Source organism: Cyanistes caeruleus, chromosome 2 (assembly GCF_971803275.1).
Source record: "Cyanistes caeruleus chromosome 2, bCyaCae1.hap1.1, whole genome shotgun sequence".
Classification (NCBI taxonomy): domain Eukaryota; kingdom Metazoa; phylum Chordata; class Aves; order Passeriformes; family Paridae; genus Cyanistes; species Cyanistes caeruleus.
In genome coordinates, this window is record NC_141702.1 from 102,849,199 (window position 1) to 102,869,808 (window position 20,610).

Genomic DNA, 20,610 nt, shown 5'->3' on the forward strand with positions numbered 1-20,610 from the left:
TAGGACACATCAAGGGCTTTTTCAGCACTGTCAGAATAAAAATTACCACTTGCATACTGTAGATAATAAACAAAGGAACCAATCTATTGTGCCTACCCTTTTGCCAAAATGGGAATTAAAGCCTTCCAAGTGTTTAAAGGCTATATAAAAGAGAATTTGGCAGTCTTTGTGGGGTATAAACCACCACCATCTCACAGTAATACCCTGTCCCAGCTGCCAGCTCCTCACTGGAACTACTGTGCCAGGAACATACCTTGATGCCAAAAGTGACTGAGCCACTGCTATCCTAACTGCAACTACTCCTAAATAACAACAATAATAATAACAATAACAATAATAGTAACAACAACAGTAATAATAACTTATGAGAGAGGACTCTTCCTACTGCACAATGATTTCAGGCTACAATGCTGACAACAAACATGAACACGGCAACAGTCATGAACAGTACCAGCAATCAACTATCAAAGCCACCACAAATGCAATCACTCTAAAAAAAGAAACATCTTGAAAAGCCATTTTCTCTCCCAATAAATTATACTAATATGGATTAAAACCCATGAGATCTCACATTTCACAGCACTGGCTCAGTGGAAGACTGCAGAAGTTCTGCTGGGACACATATTATTTAGATTTACATTATACAACTCCCCTCCCCAGCAGCGCCTCTACTAACCACAGCTATGAAAGAAAGAAAAATCTTTCTTACAAAGATTTAAAAACCTTTTCAGGCACCACAACTTTAATTGTCTGTGGGAACTACTTCAATATAGTAGCCAGTCTAAGCTATGCCTGTCCTACAGGTCTCTGCTTGGGCTTTGCATTCTTAAGGTGGTTAAGAGTGCTTTACTAGCACAGACCTCACTGCTCTCTACCTGCAGTGTGCTCCTTTCAACTACCCAGACCACACCATCAAAACTTCATTTGGTGAACACTGCCTCTCCTCCTAGGCCCCATGAACAGTGAATAAACTACAGGAGAGAAAAACCACTTTCCCCAACTTAACCACTACTTCAGTAGAAATTGTTCTGATGGAACTCTATTTCCATCTGACAAATGCAGGTATCACAGGAAAAATTCATGGTCTAAACCTATCCAAAATGTTATTCATATACACAGTCCTTCTGAAGCAAGACATCCATCCTATCCAAACTGCATCTTCCAGCTTAAAAAAATCATTTTATTAATGTTGGCAAAAGAACTCCCTGTATATTTTTCAAGCTAAAATCACCAAATTGAAGGATATAAATTCATCTACAAATTCAATAAATAGAAATTAATTGTATTTGTTATCCCTGCCTTTGCATTTTCTTTACATTTGGCATCTTTACCTCAAATCCCCTTTTTTCACCAGTGTCACTGACTAATAATACACTGCTGATTTCATGCATTACGCATTTCCCAGCTGCCCTCAAATATGAGCTCAAACCTCATTATTTGGTAAAGTTTTGTAATTTTAACTATTCCTATATGGTCAAACAGTACATCTGCCACTGCAGCTGAAAATGGCAACAGTGGCTTTTTAAAACTGAATGGGAAAAAAAAAAAAAAATCCCCAAGCCATTTCAGAGTTACTTTCTAACCACAAAAGGGTAAAAATGCACCTAGTGGAAGGCTTATAGTGAGGGAAATTAACAACTGAACAGGTGTCTATTTCACATATGCATGAAAATCAGACCTGCAAGCAAGCACTGAATCAGTGTAAATCTAAATCACGGAATTGGGACAAACCTGCTACACATAAATATTTATATTTAGAAATTAACATCTGAGCAATATTTACCCTAACCTGGCCCTGGTGAAGCTGCTGGAGTGCTTGCACTCAGCTGCCTCCACGAGAGGAATCCTTAGCTCAGAACAGTGACACAGAGCAGCCCAAAAAAGGATCGGCCCCATGCCCAACCGGCTGAGGAGACACTGCAGGAAGTACAGCTGGATGTGTCCTCACTTCTAAAGTGCTGGAATTCCCAGCCCAAGCTACCAGGCAGAGATAACAATAAGTCAGTAATTAGATAAGAAGCCCTTGAGAAACACTTCCAAATAGGGCTGCTTGACACAAATGCTTGCAACACTGCAACTAATTTAGGGAGAGATCTCTTTCCTACGGCAACTTGATGACACTGCCACCAACACTCTTGGTACATCCACTGCATCTATACATAGCACAGCCTTTATTTTCTATTCTGCACTGCATTAGATAGCTCAGGACCAGCAAGCTCATGCCAGGAAAACCTGTCACTTTAAGTCAAAGAATTTGTAAAAGCAGGTAGAGATTTAAGCCCTACTGCTCATACTTTATCATGTAGAAGGTTTGAAAGTCTGTCATGGTGCAAAGAATTCGAGACATAGATCTTCCTCCAAATCTTTGAAGGTTTTGACCACTGGGAAAAAAAAAACCACCTCATGCCTATTATAGATGATTTCAGACCAAATATTTCTCAATTTATAAAACACAAACAATATCAAGTATTTTAACTTTCTCATCTTCCAAATTATATCCAAAATAGCCATGCTACTATTTTTCCTGTTAAGCCACTTCTCAGCAAAACTTGGTATCTTGTCCTTACTCAATACATGCGGGTAAGAAATAATTGTGCCTCACTGTAAGCAGGAATTTGCCAAATACCTGTTCTAGGTGCAAAGGTTCTTTCCAGAATTCCAGTACCCACACCAGTATGGTTTTACCAAGACAGACATGTAACCCTGTATTTCATTTCAGTTGCAATGTTCAGAAAAATGCTCATAACCGAGGAAGTGCAACACCTTCACACTTGTTTCTTTCTAAACTGACAACAAATTCCTTTATTTACAACCCACAGCTTCTACGTGGAATTCAAATTCAGGAAAGACAAGTTTCTTGCTATGTATAAAACACAAGACTTCTCCCTAATACAAAACAAACCAAAAAACAGAGATGGAAAGCTGTCTTTCTATCTCTGATGATGTTTGTAAAGCAGACATCAGTGTGTAGTTTATTAACTGAGAAGATGCTGCTGGAATTGCAAGAGCTACCAAAAACTGTAAGAGTCAGCAAGGGAGCATAGACAGCTGTCAACATCCAAGCTGGACAGAACATCAAGGAACAGGAGAGTAACTGTTCCAAGCAGAGTCTAGCATGGAACATATAGCCCAGGAAGCAAAAGATAAGCAAATGGAAAAATGACTTAACATGAGACAGATGTCTTAAGGCAAAAAAAAAAAAGATAGCAGAAAACTATAAGGCTGCTTTGGATAGAAAATCAATTTAAGCAGCAAAAAAGGGAAAAAAAATACATTTTAGGTCTCTTTTCTGCTTCTATATTGCAAGGAGATAATCCACAGCAGTCAAAGGTCTTTCAAAGCATTTAAACAGCAGTGGTACCAGGTGCTAAGTAAGAAACATTTTCAAAGGGATTGCTTTATCTCACAATACCACATGAACATGGAACAGATTAACTGATCGGAAAAGCTTTGGATTTGAGCAGACACTGCAATTTTAAGCACAGAACAGGCTTAGTTACAGAATTCAAATATTTAGGAACACATGTATTTGCTAAAAGAGAACCAAGGACGTCTGATTTCTTGTTTCTGAATTCTGGGTCCTTACCTGGCCTGTTTGTGGCAGCCATAATGAAAACTTGCTGCCGATTCTCCAGCCCATCCATCTCTGTGAGGAGCTGGTTCACTACCCGCACACTGGCTCCTGACTTTGGAAGGAGAAATTTGTCAACAAAATCAAAGAAACAGTGGGAATGTGAGTATTTCAAGGTAAAAGAAACAAAAGATCTACTAACTCCCTGCACTGAAATATTACTCAAAGGAAAAGTTTCTTTTTCACACTTTCAATGTAGCTGCGTTGTGGATTCCTTCTCTCATATTCTTAGTATGTCTCCATCCCAAATTCATGTTTCCTACATATTTTAACCATATTTTAACACGTGGCAAACCTTTCCCATCAAAACTAAAGGACTCAGTTAAAGTAGTACATATAAATACTTGTACTACTCATTCTGATATCTACCTCAACAAAAAAACACAAAATTTCTCAATATTCAGTTTCTTGAGGGGAAAGAGTCCTTAAATATTGAAATCTCTGAAACAACATTTTAAGCACGTGAGCTACTGAGAGGTAAATGGCAATTCCATAGTACTGACATCCTATAACCAAACTCAATAGCTTAACCTGAATTTCTTTGGATATTTTGTCTATATATTCATACAAAAAAAGTATTAAGCTTTATACAACTTGACCAACATATATTCCCTCAAATAAAAGCCTAGTGGACTGCTTTTCTTGGGAGATACCCTTCTGGGTACTTCTGTTGTCTGCAATGTCCCAAAAGCTGTGACTGAAAGTATTTATTTGTGGAGATATCTCAAGGTAGACTCACTTCACGGTCAGACCTCCGAGGACACAAAGCATCAACTTCATCAAAGAATATAACACAGGGGGCTGAATTCCTGGCACGCTGGAACACCTGGCGTACAGCACGTTCACTTTCACCAACATACTAGATAAATAAGAGAAACAACATTTAAACTGCATAAGACATTAAGATTTTGCTTGGAAAAAAAATCAGTAGTTTTAAACACTATTTAAAGTACTTTGCAAGGGAGAAATGCAACCCTATCATCTGTTTTTTTCTGACAAGTGTCTCTTATCTGTTTCCTTATTGATCATGATTTACATGGAAACTTGTCAGTAGCTGACTTTTGACAATTTGCAGTACATTCAGAGTTTGAAGTAATTCCTTTTTTCTGGGGAATAACTCTAACTTGCCACCATTTTGGTGATGAGAATTAACAAATACAGTCTTAATTAAGGACCCTGTTGTTCAGCTGTTCCTAAACAAACCCAGTGAGCAATGTGAACACAATGAACATCTGAAATTCATAGAGTTGCTGCCGGAAGACAGAGCTTGGTGGTAGGGAACTGAAAAGTCAGCCAGAATTTCACTTTGAATGCTGAATTGCAGGAACAGGGGCTGTGAAGTTGTAAATGCAAACACTTAATTTCTTCCAAACAAACACGTTTTGATATAATTTGTATGTTAAGACAGTCTCTGAACCACAGCCAACCATTTTCTCCGTATTCCACAGGGAAGTTTGGCTCCTCATTAACTTAAGTGTTGTATTTCCTGCCTATATCAGTACTTGAAGTAGACATATAAAAATGTCTGGGAAGAGATCAATCAAATCCAGTATGTGGGTTTCAGCTTCCACATTACTGATAACGGCCTCCCCAGGTGGGAGCTGCAGCCACCTTACTCAGTTCAGCACATTCTCTTGACTCTGAAAGGGACTGAAATTACATCACAGCACTCCTAAATCCAGTGCTTCAAAAATTTGAACTACAGCACTTTTATCTGTTGACATTTAAAACCTCCATGCTACAGAAAAAGCAGTGATGTATGCAGCTGGTCATTCAGAAACTCTACTTCAAGTCAAGAAGGCTTTAACTGCCAGGCAATTTAAACTAATGTAAGTATTTAAACTACACAGGTGACTTTTTTCTTTTCACATGAACAACTTCACTGCTAAAAACTTTAAGGAGAGGTTAAATAAAGCAACTTCAGCTGCACCAGTACCAGTTGTGTAATTACCAGGAATTTTGCTTGCCCCACATTTTGGACAAGAATTCCATAAATAACAAAAGCCCCATGATCAGCACATACCATATTTAGCAGCTCAGGACCTTTCACAGATATGAAGTTCAGTCCAGACTCGTTTGCCACCGCCTGTGAAAAAGGTAAAACCAGATAGATGATATAGATATAGATATAGATATAGATATAGGTATAGATATAGGTATAGATATAGATATAGATATAGATATAGATATAGATATAGATATAGAACACACATTTATCATGTCTGCTTGGGTTCTGTCCAAGGACTGATAAACAAATATCAGGGAAGGAACATAGTTAGCAACCGTTTGCAAAATATAGAAAACACTACAAAGTATAATTATATACAATTAAGAGTGGGAGGGGAGCAGGGAATTTAGCAATGTATTCTCTCTCTCTGATGAGGCAGTTCCAGATTCACAACCCATCCCCCCACACCAGCTGAAGAATGTCCATTAACTATGGGAGTTAAAGAGATACTCAACTCTGTAGGAGCATCTGAAGACAAAATGAGAAACAATCTGAAATTTGCACAATTATCTGCATTTATGTGGAGATGCCTTAAGAACTGAAATGCTCAAGAAGCAAAACAGAAGTATTTTCAGTAAGAATTGCAGAGTACTCCCAAACATATAATTTAGTTACAGTAAAATATCCCATGGAGTGGTTATCCAATAGTTTCTTCTCATCTTTGCTACTTTTTCCTTAACCAACTTAATTCCTTCAAGATTTGCAGGAATTCCCTCTCCATTCATGCAAAGTTGTAGCTTTATGCAAGAAAAATCAAATAACTTCAGCACAAAGGCCTAAATTTAATTTTCTGATGAGATGTGGTGCAAAAGTCCAGCTTCTTACACTATGATCCAGACTCATCCTACAAAACATCAATTTCAAGAAGATTCTCCAGTGTCTTTAATGATGTTTAGAAAATACATTACCTTAGCTAATAGTGTTTTGCCACACCCTGGAGGACCTGCAAGCAGGACACCAGCTGGAGTAGTCAGGCCCAGAGCTTTAAACTGCTCTGGGTTTCGCACAGGTGCCTAAAAAGAAATTATCATTGTTATCTCTGGCATAAAGAAAACATGAAACTTTTCATTTTAGTTACAGAAAATTATTCAAAGCAAGTTCTTTTTTCCAATTTTTTTTATAGACTAAAAGAATAGAGGTTCAATCAGCACCTTAATATCTTGCACTGCTAATTACCCCTAAATGGGAGAAATATCCTTATTAAAAGGAAAAGATTTTATTCACCAAAGTTACCTAAAAGTGCTAAGGTTAAGTTTCCCTCTGATTAGCAGCAAGATTGCTAAGCTTCCAGCTAAGTAGTTCTCAATTCTTTGTGTGGAAGTTGCATAACCAAGGTTATTGGTACACAACTTTTAGAATACTTAAAGATTGAGCAATACACATTGAAAGCATGAATACAAAAAGCAAAATATTAAATACAAACACCAGACTTGAAACAAATTCTGAAGTGAAGTATATAAACTTGACTGTTTTAAATAAAGATATTGAAAAATACCCCTATATCTTAAATAAATATTGAAAACAAACATTTTTATTTCCTGCATGGGGGGGGAGTGCAAAAGCTCTTTGGAGGTAAGGTTAGGACATACCAATATTGCCATAGTCAGCTCCTCCCGAACATCCTCCAGGGCTCCGATGTCTGCCCATGTCACATCAGGGATTGTGACAAAGCCTTCTCTCTTGGCAGAGGGCTGCACTGACGACAGTGCAACAATGAAATCATTCATCTCAATGCACAGCTTCTGCAGCTGCTCCTCGGGCAAGGGGGCTTGCTCCTTCAGCAAATCCAAAAGTCTCTGCAATTCATCCTTAAGGTACATGGAAAGTGAGAGAAGAAGATTATGCAACTGGGTTAGACAATCAGAGCCGTTTAAAGGGCTTTTTCAAAGCCATAATTCAACTATCAATCACATTATTATGTACAATACACATAAAATATGTAAATTACTATTAATGATAAAAATGTTTTGGGGAAGCTCTGTGTACATTTAACAGTCTGAAAGCACTGAGCTGAGCCTAAAATCTTGACTTAGATGATACAGAAAATGAGCTAGCACATGTATTTTGCCTTCTAGTTCTTCCTACTGCTTCTCCCACATTGACTAGGAGAAAGCTATTTCCATGCTGAAATTTCCAAAATATGTATTTATATGTATTAATTCTGCTTTTAACAAGAAACTGCTTTCAAGAGAAAGTGAAAAACTGCTGGACAGCACAATTCCAACAATTTGCAGAATATTCAGTTTTGTATAAACTGAATATAAAACTCTTAACACACTTCTAGAACATCCACTTTTATTTAACATCATCTGATTTCAAGACAACTCATTTCCTCAACCTGGTTAGACCTTATTCTGCAATCAGGCCCTGATAAAAGTTTGGGCAAACAGGACAGAGAAGCAGGGTGATACTTTTCTGCACTGGCCCATGTTGCAGACCACAGTGACCAAGGGAGGTATATTCCAATTTCTCCAGTCACTTCCATATTGGGAACTGAGAAAATACTCCATCAAAGAACTTTAGATCTTCACAATATAAATACATCCCCATTCTAATATAGAAAGGCAGCATCAAAGCAAACTGATACTGCACTACAAGTAAAACTGACTTCCATTATAAGACAGAGAGAGAAAAAATAAATGTAAAAACCCTTTTTAAGTTTCAACATTTTTTCTACAAGAGTATAAAGAAAAAGTACCACTTCCTATCAATTGCAGCTAGGACAGCTCTACAACTGACCACAAAGAAATACAAGTGCTTAGAATGCCTGATATTCCTTTTAAGTCCTCCCTCCTCTTTAAAGAGCCATTGAGAGAAACTCTGAAATAGCCAAGACCACTGGGTTTGTTTACTCGAATTGTGTGAATTATTTTTAAAGGTTTTGTATGTTTATTTTTCCATTATAAATATAATACAAGGGTTTTAATGACAATACCCTGTATTAGACTATGTCAACCTCCTGCCAGCTATCAAAACATGGCTTTGTTAGGATTAGACTTCCTCATTCTCAGTGACCCCTTTGATCATAGTGATGTTGATAAAAGCTGGAACTAGCTTCCACTCCCCACCTTCTTTTGGCTACAGCAGGCCCCAGGAAGCACTGGGAGGTATGAGCACCATGCTTATGTTATACTAATACAAAGGCTTACTACAGCTTTCTACACTGATTTTTGTCATCACAGCAACAGTGCTCTTTGACAGCCCTCCTAAAAACAAAACCTGAGCACAATATGCATTTAAGCCCATTTATCTCCAGACAAATCTTTAAGAGGCCCACACATAATGAAGGCATAAGACTCCAAAATTTGAGAAGTAGGACCAAAGATTTCTATATAAAGTTGCTCTGCTTCACTAACCTTCATGTTACTTAGGCCAGTAAATAATTATGGGACTTGAAATACTATTCTCTGCAACAGAGTTCCAGTTGTGCTGCACATTAACAGCTCCTCTCTTCCTCAAACCTGCTACAGCTACTAGACACCACGTGTGACTTACCTCAAGTAAACACGTAGCTGGAAGGCAAACAAAGGCTGCATAAATACTTTTAGACTTTGGCTTACTGTAACTCTACCAGGTCATGGAAGAGCCCCAGGCCCTCACAGACATTTCACTGAGGGCACAGCAAACAGCTGGTACAAAATATTCAGTGCAAGTCTGATACTTTTAAAATTCTGTTACAAGCAATACACTTTTGAAGAGAGATACAGCCAACTTTGAAACTCCGCTCTGCTAGAAGACAAAACAACACAGCACAAAAACCCCAAAAATCCTAGAGAAAAAAAACACACCTTGTATAAAACACGAACATAACTTTTAGGAGGACTGGGGTTTGGGATTCCATTGAATGGAGCCAATCATTGAATGGTTTGACCCATTCCTAATGGGTCATTAGGAAATGCCTTAGAAGCTGCGATTTCTAAATCTAAATATAATATTAGGTTGGCTGTAGATGTTTGAGAATTTATGACTAATGACTTTCATAACTCTAAAATGGCCCAGTTCTTCAGATGTTAAAAACACATGCTTCAAGGAACACATACCTTAGGTGGAAGCTCTGGTTGGTTGGTGCCCTCTTCCACCAGGACATCTGTCCCTATTCCCGGGCTTCCTTCAGCTGTGTTCCCTGCAGAGTGTGTGTGCTCCCTGCCGTGCTCCTCAGATGTTATCAGGACCCTGTTGACCGTGCCCATGGCTGCCTCACGGCACAGGGCCATCAGATCAGCCCCCACATAGCCCGGAGTCAGCCGTGCTAAATGACGGAATTCAAACGACTCTGGGAGCTTCAGTTTTCGACACAAAGTCTGAAGAATTCTAATCAAGAAAGGGGGAAAAAAACCTTAAATATAAAGCTGAACAAAAAGCTGTTACCTTTTTTTTTTTTTCCATATGAAAACAAACAGTATTTAATATCTCTTTCAGTCCACATGAACTGAAGGAGCACAGTAGGAAGTTTTTGCTCAAGTAGGAAGTAACCAACACTGAAACCCACAGAACTGTGCTATAAACTTCCTGTCACTTCTTAAACAAAAACCAACACCGTCGACCAGGCATTAGCGGTGGTTTTGGTGACCAAAGTATTACAGGTCACCTTTCAACCCTAATTTATATTCAAAACTGATAGGCTAGGTCTCAGAGTACCACAGAGATGCAGACGAGTTATTCACTGATACATTTAACCTTGTATTCCTAATAACCTAAGCCTGCACTGTCTGTTCCATGCTGCTTCTTAAAAATTTATTTATTGAAGAACATCCACAACAAGCTATTCTGCAAGAAGCAAATGAAATCAGACTCTGTGAAGGTTTAATCTTCAGTATTTTTCCCTGAGCACTGAAAGCAGAATAAATGAATACAACAGCAAAATAGCACTTCATTGGCAAAATATTTTTAAAAGGCAGCAGAAACCAAAGAAGTCCAGATCAGTAATAAAATACTTCTAGTTCCAATAAAATCTACTTCAAATTATTTCTAGATCAAATAATGTAAACTACAGAAAAGTTATGAAAAAACTAAGTGATTAAACTCTTCAAAACTCTAAAATTATAATATATTTAATCTGTTTTCCTCCCCACCAGCAAGTTCCACCATCTCTCCTTTCAATCTTTATTAGGGATAATAGCCTGTTTCTCAAGATTTTTTCAACCTGTCTGACAAGACCTGTAGTTAATCAATTAAGTCAAAGTGTAAACAGTTCAGAACTACAAATGGCCCATTCTGAATTTGCACAAGAAAACACCAGGTAAAGCAAGATCTCCAGGTGCCCTTTCTCATCTCACTTCACCCCTTAAGGCTGCAGAACCACAACTACACAGTTCAAACCTTGCCCTCAGCAAGACTCACCCACTAAATCAGCACACTGTGAGGACTTATAAGGCCTATGCAACCCCCTCATTTTATAATAAAGGAACAAACCAACATCACCATGCCTTCCACAAAACAAAACAGAAAGCAGCAGGAGGGAAGAATTTTAAAAAGAAAACCATCAGTCTCTGAAGCCCACACCTCAAACAATAATATGAATGCCTGTGATTCCACTGGAACCTGTGATGGCTCTGACTTTCACAGCTCCCGTCCTTTGGCACCGTGCTATTTCTGGGAATATCATCATTTTAACATGTTTCTAGGAACTATCAGACAATCACAACTCTCCTCAGGTGACCCGTTAGTTCTACCTCTAACCATCTGCATGTCTTGCTCACAGCCAAGAGGAACATAATTATTACAGGACAGTAAATCTGGAGGAAGAAGGGAGGGAGGAGCTAAAAAATAAATGGAGGTATGGCCAAAAGAGGGGAAAAATCCTAGGGTGGAATAATGGCCTGAGTGCTGACAACACAAAGGGGGCAATACTGCAAGCAGAAGTGCTTGCCTCTCCAACTTAAAAGTATGATTATTTGAGAATAAGAAGAAATTTATCCTTTAACCTTTCTTTCCTTTCCATAACAAGATAAGCTGTAAGTTTTTCAAGCTTCCTTTCCCATGTTTTTTGCTGTTGAGGAAATGAGTAGCAGTTCCTTTTTAATTAAAAATGCAAAAATAGATTTATTTCTTTTAACTTAGTCTGATAGTCACAGATCTTTGAAGTAAAAAGGGACAGTTACACAACACAGGATGACTGCAGCTCAGCTTAATGCCTGGACTGGTATATTTCCATGAGGAAAGGAATGGAAGAATCTAGGCTTGCTGCTTAAGGTACAACTGGGCTTTACTTAATTTATGTTCCTAATTTAACAGTTACATAGGGAGCACCAAAGACAGAATGTTAACTTCCTGATACATAAAAGATACATTTGACTCCATCGTCTGTACTGTTAAGGCACTTGGAAAGCCATTAACATAATGTTAAAAGCAGTTCTACACACAAGAAGGGAAGTTACTCCAAATGTAGGCACAGCAAACAAGACAAATAGGTGCTCACTTAACGCCTTCTGCAACTTTTCAGTGTGTGCTGACCCACAGGTGTGTTCAGGTACAAACAGAACTAAACACAATGAAGTACTTTTCCTTCATTTGTATGTTAACTTACACATTATTTTCTTTATCAACATATCAAAATGGAAGTTTTACTTTACAACACATACTTCTCTCTTGCCCCTTCATCTGGGATCCCTAAACAAATTTCTCTGTCAAATCTCCCAGCTCTCCTCAGTGCAGGGTCCAGGGAGTCAGGTCTGTTTGTTGCTCCAATAACAAGGACCTGGGTAGTGGCAGCCACATTATTCAAGTCTAAGGGAAAGAAGGAAGGAAGGAAGTCAGTACTCATATTCACTGTCAAACTTGGTTCCCATATCTGTGGGACTCTGTTTCTGCAGCACATGATAGCAGTCAGCAGAGATAAACTAATCAACAGTCAGACTGAACTGCTGCTCATCTCTGTCTCTACTACCTAAAACTTCCATTTTGCAATGTAATCAAGCAAAAATTTAAAAATGAACAGATACATTAATTATTAATTAATTTAACAGGTCCCCCCATTATTTCTGTTTATACAATAGACAGGCTTATATAATCTGACAAACCACTGTCAAAATATTGTAGTAACACCCCTTCACATTTATTATGATCTTCCCACCACTCCCCAGGCAAACTTTATCAAAATAAGAAAAATTCTTGCCACTACCTCCTCTAAAGTAAGCAGAAATCACTACTGAAGGGAAGCAGTGAGGCTGATAATTATAATCTGGTTTTAGCACAGCTGTTCCTGAAACTCACCATCCATACAAGTCAGGAACTGAGCTACAATCCTCCGCTCCATGTCCTTCGATGCGACTTCTCTCTTTGGGGTGATCGCATCGATCTCGTCAATGAAAAGGACACATGGAGCACTGGACTAAGGAACAAGAAAGATTCGTAATTACAAAATCACACTGGCAAGGTGAAATTTCTTTCACAAGAAAGAAATGTTTCAGGTCTTCTGATCTGTAACTCTCACTGTAAATCTGCTGTACAGTCAAGTCCTGGAACAATTCTGCTGTTCTTGCAGACAGTCTGGAGAGCCATCAGACTATGAAACTTCACTGATCTGAAGCTATGGAGTAATTAAGGCATGAGATTTAAAATGTCTCTACACACTCTCTAAAATTTAAATATACCTCTGTGTAGCCTTACATTTTCCCTAAATATTCCATTGTGACTGCCTGCTGAATTCCATGAACGAAAAGCACACAAGAAAGGTCTGGTTTGGTTTGTTGTTTGTTCTGTTAGTGACATTAGAGCTGTGGAATTTCAAGAGTAGCATTACTGACACACAGAATGAAACAAAAGGAGCAGTAGGTGGTCATGGAAATTCAAGACTACTAGAGAGCTGGACCATGTTCAAAGAGTAAAAACAAGCAGTGACAAACTCCCACAAGTGTTCTAAAATCCCATGAACTTCATCAAAGGCCAACAATAACACGGATTAATAATTCGTGTAACTAATATAACGGTGCTTAGCTGATGTAAGATCATTAATATTCCCGAAAAGCACAAGTAGTGCAAAGGAATACTCGAGGAAAACAGTGGAATCTTGTTCCAAAAATGTCCCAAGTACAAAACCCGCACTGGGTATTCCCAGGCACCGGCTGCGCCATCTCGTGGCCATTCCCTTTCCCGCTGTGACAGAGGGGGAAAGGCCCCAAAAACTCCACAGCACACAAACAACGAGGAATCGTCTTTTCCCCTGCACAAAAACTGCTGCGAAAACTAAGTGGGAAAACCACTTAAGGGAGCGTAAGAGACTATCAGAAAAGCAAGAGATCTTATTTTAGACATAATTTATGCAATAGATGTTATTTCTGTAACAGTAATTTGGAGCAACCTCTCCTTGATCACTACACATACAAAACATATGTAATATCTAAAAACTCCTTTCTTGCCATAACCTATGCAATTTTATTCTAAACAACTTCTTAACAAGGCTCTCCAAAAATTAAAGTTTATATGAACAGGAAACATAACAAACAGCTTCACAATCAACCTTTTTGCCTTGTTTAGGGGCATACTTTAAATACCTACATACAGTTTCAGGGGAGAGTAGAAAAATGAAATAAAGTCAGAACGTTCTCAGAGGTCAGGAACAGAAAACTGACCTCATGAAATAACAAATCAGGTCCATACAAAGAACCAGAAACATCTGTATTTCTCTAAATTAAAATTATCTCAACCTGTCTCGTTCTCTTTGGTTTCAGAAGTCACACCAAAGAAAGACTTCAATTTCCACTTTTCTCCTGCTCTTATCATGTTTGTTCCAAATTTCCTGCTTTTCACCAAAAGGACTGCCAAAGCCTAAAATCTCTCACATTCACTCAAATTCCATGCCATACAAAATTAGCAAAAACCTCTTGTAACAAAAAAGCACAATGAACTGCTCTTCATTTTTTTCTTTTATATATCAAGCCAAGCAGATCCAAATATGTAAATAATTTATGTTGCTCTTTTTACAATGCTATGATGAACCATCTTTTGTCAAGGCTTCAGAACAGTAAGCTTTGTGCTCTGTGACATCATGACAGTACAATGGAATTCTGGTCACAGAAGGGGAGACAAGCCATGTGTGTAGCAGGATAAAGATTCACTCACTCACATTTACTCAAATTCAAACCACAACAACAAAGTATGAATCTTTACAAAGAAAAAGACAAGTAATTCACAGAGCTATTTCCAGTGGGTGTCTTACCACAGCTTGCTCAAACAGTTCCCTCAGTTTCTGCTCAGATTCCCCTGACACTCCAGACACAATCTCTGTTGCTGCCACCTTCAACATAGGGAGCTCAAGCTCCTGGAAGAAACAAGGAACATTTTTTATTATATGAAGAGGTTAGAAATGCTGGCTGCCTTGAGGACAAATATTTTTCAATACCACACCTTTTAAGCCTACAAATTACATATTCATATAAATCTTTAGGAATTTTTTTAGAAGATAAGGAGCATCCTCCAACTTAAAATGTGCAACAAAGCATTGCTTAGCAGTCTGGAAGGTGTTCCCCACTGGGTTTGGTTCCCAGAGTCTGTTCCAGAAATATCTGTGCAGGATTGTACAGTAAGACACTTGTAAAGCTCACACTCAAAGTTTTCTGCTATTAAGAATAAATAAATAGAACTGCAGCTTTAATAGACTGTAGCACAGTAGGGCTACAGGTTGGTGCAGCCTATTTCAAGTTCTTGGAATTACATACAAAAGAAAACTATCCCTAAATTAACATATAAAAGAGAATGAACCCTAATCTATGCAACTCAAGGACACCAGAGACCCTTTGGTGCTCAAAGAAGATAATTTGCCTAAAAGAGCACTACCGAAAATCTCTTATTTAAGAAAAAAGACTATTTAAGAAGCAGTCATTAAATATATTTCATCTCAAAGATTTTCACTTGTCACATGCTTCTTTCCTCAAATGTAGTACCCTTCCAGCATACAAATACTTACTGAAGCATTAAATATCAAATTATTCAAAGGGCTTCACTCTACAATAAGGCATTAGAAAGAAACCATCTAAATCTTCCTAATTAAAACATCTGAAACAATGTCAGAAGGGTGTAACCAACAATTCAGGAATAAATATCAGTATTTTCCTTATCTGCACTACAGAAGTCACTAATTTACACATATCTAAATCTAAGGTTATAATCAGTATAATTTAAGGAGCAACTATATTAAAGAAAAAGAAATGTCCATCGTTATCTGGCTCTCCACTGAGAGCCCTTAAAAGTCCTTAGATTTATATCCAAAACAGGAACAGTGGCAGAACTTCACCATCACTACAAACTATTAACACCAGTAGTGTCATGTGCTCTGAAAACATCAATATGACACAGGCAAGGCAAGATCCAGTCCTGGAATTCAGAAATCAGCTGTTCAACAGGTGCCACCCAACAGAATTAATGTCATGCCTCATAAAAGGTAGTAAAGTTGAGTCTAGACTTGAAACAGTATGGTAATTTAGCCAAAATTATCTTTCACTTATACCCTTCTCAAAACACCTGTGACTATATTGCTCTGTTCTGAGAATGCTTCCAAGCAGTTAAATCACACATAAAACCTTGTCACTATGACTCTATGTATGAGGTTCTATCAAGTAAAGATTCAGATGGAATTCAAACAAAGGAAGTAAAGATTAACTTATTTCAGACTATCATAGGATGGCTAAAATGAAAAGGTCTAGTCTGTTCTGAAATAAGATTATTCTCTTTCTCTCTAAAAGCAACTCAGAAAAGGAAGAAGCTGTAAATGTGAAGCCATCTCACCCCAGCAATTGCCTGTGCCAGCAGTGTCTTCCCACATCCTGGTGGCCCATGTAAAAGAAAGCCCCGAGGTGGAACAACTCCCAAGTGGGTGTAGACCTCAGGATGACGGATGTGAAGGAGCATCTTGCAGATTTCCTATTAAGAACACGAGAAATCTCCATTTAAATTGCAGAAATAAGTATTTGCTATTCTTATAGACAGGGCAAAGTAAAACAAGTTCTGTGTAACAATCTGAATTCAATGACAGCTTACAGAAAGATTACTCAGAGAAAAACCAACAACCTTGCTGTTGGTATAAGCAGCTTTGCTCAATGCCATGAAGATGAGCTCTGCAATATTTCTTCTCTGTCATTTTTCATGACACATTTTATTCAGTGCATCCTATAGCCCACCAATAAAATTTTAACTAACCTTTAATGTTTCATCATTGCCTCCAACATCCTCAAACTTCACTGAAGGGTGGTAAAGCTCTGACCCCTTATTTCTCACTGTTAAGGAGGAAAAGACACAAATTTAGCCATGGTATAAATGTACTTGCTAATACTAAACAAAACGCACTCAGCCTAAACAAATAGATAAACACACAGAGTAATATTATTTTTTAGTAGCAGACACAGGACTGCAATATTTTTCTAGTACAACATAAGGGCTGAATTTCTTTCAAAAACTACCTGGGGTCACTTCTCTGCACATCAGAAAATACTCATCTGATAACAGATTCCACGGTTTAAAGACATCTCTATGTTTGGAGTAACACACCAAAAATAACCTCTCACCTTTCTTAAGTAACATGGATTCAATTTCTCCATCTACATCTTGAAATTCTCCTTTTTTTCTTTTTGCTCTCCTGCCCTTTGTCTTCTTTCTTTCACTCTCCAAGACAGAAAATTCTGTTGATTTCTAGGACATAAAACCAGAATTATATACACAGAACCTTCCAAGTCAGTGAACTTCTGCAAAAACTTAACAAAATGTGTGTCTATGATGCTTAACTTACACAAGTTATATAAATAAAGACAAGTAAGGCAGGTACTTACACCTTCTTTTTTGCAAAAACTCTTTTTTGTACTTAGGATTTGCATTGTTTTTAAATGGGTTAATTACAATAGTCACTTTTTTTTGTTAAGCAAAAAACCCCAAACCAAAACCAAGCAAACCCCTTCAAAACTAATAACCAAAATCAGACACCATTTATTTGCATGCCATGGAGGAATCTACTTTGAGGATGAATACAACTATATGAATGTATTTACTCCACTGGAAATAATTTTTATTTCTATTAAGTCACAAGGGGGTGTAAGAAAACGTTATTTAGTGCTAACACAAGTACATGTGAGAGAAGGACTATTACAGGATAAAAGAAATTTAAAAAAAAGTTTCCTGTTTTCCCCAGGGTCACTAAGACTTTACATTGGCTAAGGAAGACCACATGCTGTGGCTGCAGCAAGCCACAGACCGGGTAAGCTGGTCACTGGCAAATGCAGTAAACAACAGCTATGTTCCACTCATCTTTCTCTCAATATGGGCACTAATCTCAGCCTCCTTCATACTGAGAACTACATTTTCCTCAAAAAAAACTGGAAGAAACTCATTATTTGGTGACTTTCTACCTTCTGTACAAAATATGTTTGAAATGCAATTCTGTGCATGCACCTACTTAGAACACCTTGGGTTTGTGAAACACAAAGTACCTCAGAAATCAGTTTTGTTTCCTCTCCTTCTCCATCCTCAGAAAGGTCAATGAAGAAGTCTTTCCCATCAGGAGTTTTATCAATGAACCAGCCACCATCAGAGATTTGTCTTTCACCTCTGGATTCTGGTGCAAAGGTGCTTGTTTGAGGTGCTGTTCTCACACGAGGAGACGTCTCCATAGGGTCATTTTTTGGAGTGGATGGAACAGAATCAGGATTTCCTTTCTTGTATAAGCTCAGCAGGGAACTGTTCATCTGATTTGCAGACTGCAGATTTACACATATGTAAAGAAAACACGTGGGACAGGTTTTAACTTGGTTTATATTCAGAGGTCAATAAAAACTATTTCATAAGCATAATTCAGCATTATCGCTGCTGGATAAAATAGGCAATGCATCTTCCAAGCCACTCCTCTGCCAACCAAATGACTGCATATAAACCTACATGTGCTGGCTGAAGAGGCAGCAGCCTTTGTAAGTTACTCTGTAATGACTCCTGTTAATGGGACAGCACCTCTTTTGGCAGGAGTTGGAGATGTCAGTTCCTTCAATCACTTCATCCATTTGATAGGCAAGTCCTTCAGGCTCTCAGTGTGCCTTCCCAAAAGTGATTCCCCACAAGTTCTTCTTTTTCCTTCAGAAAACTGCCTCTTTCCAGCTGCACAGATTGTCAGTTGGAATTGCTAACTCTGACTAGACCTTATCTCTACCTCCCCTTTTAAACTCTTCAAGCACAATTTCACAACATAGAATCATATATTACACAAACAATCGTAATAAAATAAAACTTACTAAATCTTCTGGATAATCATCATAGTCAGAGTCATCTGTGCCACTTCCAGTAGTCCTTAACAGGGAAGGAAAGACAAAAAACTATTAATTTATCAGAGCAGAACTGCAAGTGAGACATCTGTAAAACAAAAGCAATTTCTACAATGTGGTTCCCCATAATCACAGTAGGTAGCCTAGTGCTGGAGAGAAATTCCTGACTCCCATGCTCTCAGTCTTCTACTATGAAAAGTTAAAAAATGCATCCTTTCCAAGTGTGTGATGAGTTGGATCAACTTGCCAACCTGTCTGAAAGACCTATATAAAAGTGATGTAGGTTCATTGTGATTCAGTTCACCAAGGAAAATAGGAGCAAATCACTGCTGATCCAGACCGAGCCTTCTGACAAGTGTCCTACTTTCCCATGAGATCCTTAATATCTATCCCAGGTTACAGAAAACAGAACACTCCATGAGATTATGGACAGGGTTAGGAGTCAGAAAATTTCATTCCAACCTCACACCCACTGGTGATTTACTCTGAATAGCCTGTCTGGTAGTCTCATCTCTCACGTGTGGCCAGTACCTCTCACATCCAAGAATGATTAAGAACAAAACAAAGGAACTGAAACACATGAGAAACAGGGCATTATGTGGAAAACTATCAAGGAAGCCATAAGGTTGTCCACTAATTCACGGCTATATGCTCCCAAAAACAGAGAAATCACGATTGGCTCTAATATCTGCTTGTCTTCTGCGCCAAAAAAGTTTCCAATAACTGCAGGTAACTTCTGAAGAAGACAAGCCTATGGGAAATCAAGGATCCACCTGCAACCTTGAAACAACCAAAATGTAATACACCAAACACAGAAAGCTTTAAAGAAATGTTAACAGCAATGGCATCATTAATCCAGTGGTAAAAATTCTTACTCATTTTTCTCTTGTTGTCTTGCTCTTTTTGACACATGTTCTGATTCTAAAACTGCCAAATCTTTGCGTTCTTCTTCATTACTGATTATTTCAAACACTGCAAGAAAAAGTTCAACTATGTTAAGAATTAACAGCCAAAGCATAGTCAAAGAATTTGGCATCTCGGACACAATATTAACAGATCTACCTTTTGCAACTTGTATTCTAAAGGCATTTCTTTTTCTTCGTCCATAATCTACACTGAAAAAAAAAACCAAAATAAACATGTTACACCAACTGATTTCTCCCTCAACATAATATCACTCCCAGTGGAAAAAGTGTTTGATTCCCAAGCTTCCACACAGGCTCCTATTAAAAACTACCTGGGCAAAACACATGATCATCCTGCTGAGGAACCGAGCAAGGTATTAGTCTGACTGGATCCTCTGCTCCCCCCCCATGTCTGCACTGAGGTGCTTATTTCCCTCATATTTTAAACTCACTGGGGTAAACCCCAACACGCTGCAATGAATCTGCAGCTTTTTATTTAAAACAAAAAAGCATCAACCCACAAAAACCCCAAACCACAACTAGATCTTGTAATACCAATGAATTAATAAAATATGAGTCATTAAATATATCAGCAAAGGGAAACACTCTTTCAATCAACCTCAACATCTGGTAATGAAGGCAACATAAAGAAAATTATAACTTCCATACTTAATGCAAAAGAACAAACTAATATATTCTACATTTTTGAACATAGGATATAAGAAGACAAATCTTGGCTCACCTGTAGGTTTTCTGCAAATCAGATGCTAGAATTCCAATGTCAACATACTGCCCACATTTACTACTTGCAAGATACTGAAATGAAGAATT

General features: G+C 38.1%; 1 protein-coding gene across 3 annotated transcripts in view; it reads right to left on the reverse strand.

Annotated features, from left to right (window-relative positions):
* NVL (nuclear VCP like) overlaps positions 1-20,610 on the reverse strand; it is a 37,988-nt gene that overhangs the window by 15,399 nt on the left and 1,979 nt on the right. For 2 of the 3 annotated variants that reach the window (XM_023922904.2, XM_086878856.1), the window contains exons 2-18: positions 20,522-20,595; positions 19,937-19,989; positions 19,750-19,846; positions 18,845-18,899; positions 18,053-18,319; positions 17,138-17,261; positions 16,773-16,849; positions 16,362-16,496; positions 14,797-14,898; positions 12,852-12,969; positions 12,221-12,365; positions 9,680-9,950; positions 7,229-7,447; positions 6,548-6,652; positions 5,655-5,717; positions 4,371-4,490; positions 3,587-3,686 (exon numbers count right to left, since the gene is read on the reverse strand). In XM_023922904.2, the coding sequence (XP_023778672.2) occupies positions 3,587-3,686; positions 4,371-4,490; positions 5,655-5,717; positions 6,548-6,652; positions 7,229-7,447; positions 9,680-9,950; positions 12,221-12,365; positions 12,852-12,969; positions 14,797-14,898; positions 16,362-16,496; positions 16,773-16,849; positions 17,138-17,261; positions 18,053-18,319; positions 18,845-18,899; positions 19,750-19,846; positions 19,937-19,989; positions 20,522-20,595 (2,125 nt within the window). The remainder of the gene's footprint in view (positions 1-3,586; positions 3,687-4,370; positions 4,491-5,654; positions 5,718-6,547; positions 6,653-7,228; positions 7,448-9,679; positions 9,951-12,220; positions 12,366-12,851; positions 12,970-14,796; positions 14,899-16,361; positions 16,497-16,772; positions 16,850-17,137; positions 17,262-18,052; positions 18,320-18,844; positions 18,900-19,749; positions 19,847-19,936; positions 19,990-20,521; positions 20,596-20,610) is intronic. The other variant, XM_086878857.1, reaches the window with a different exon arrangement.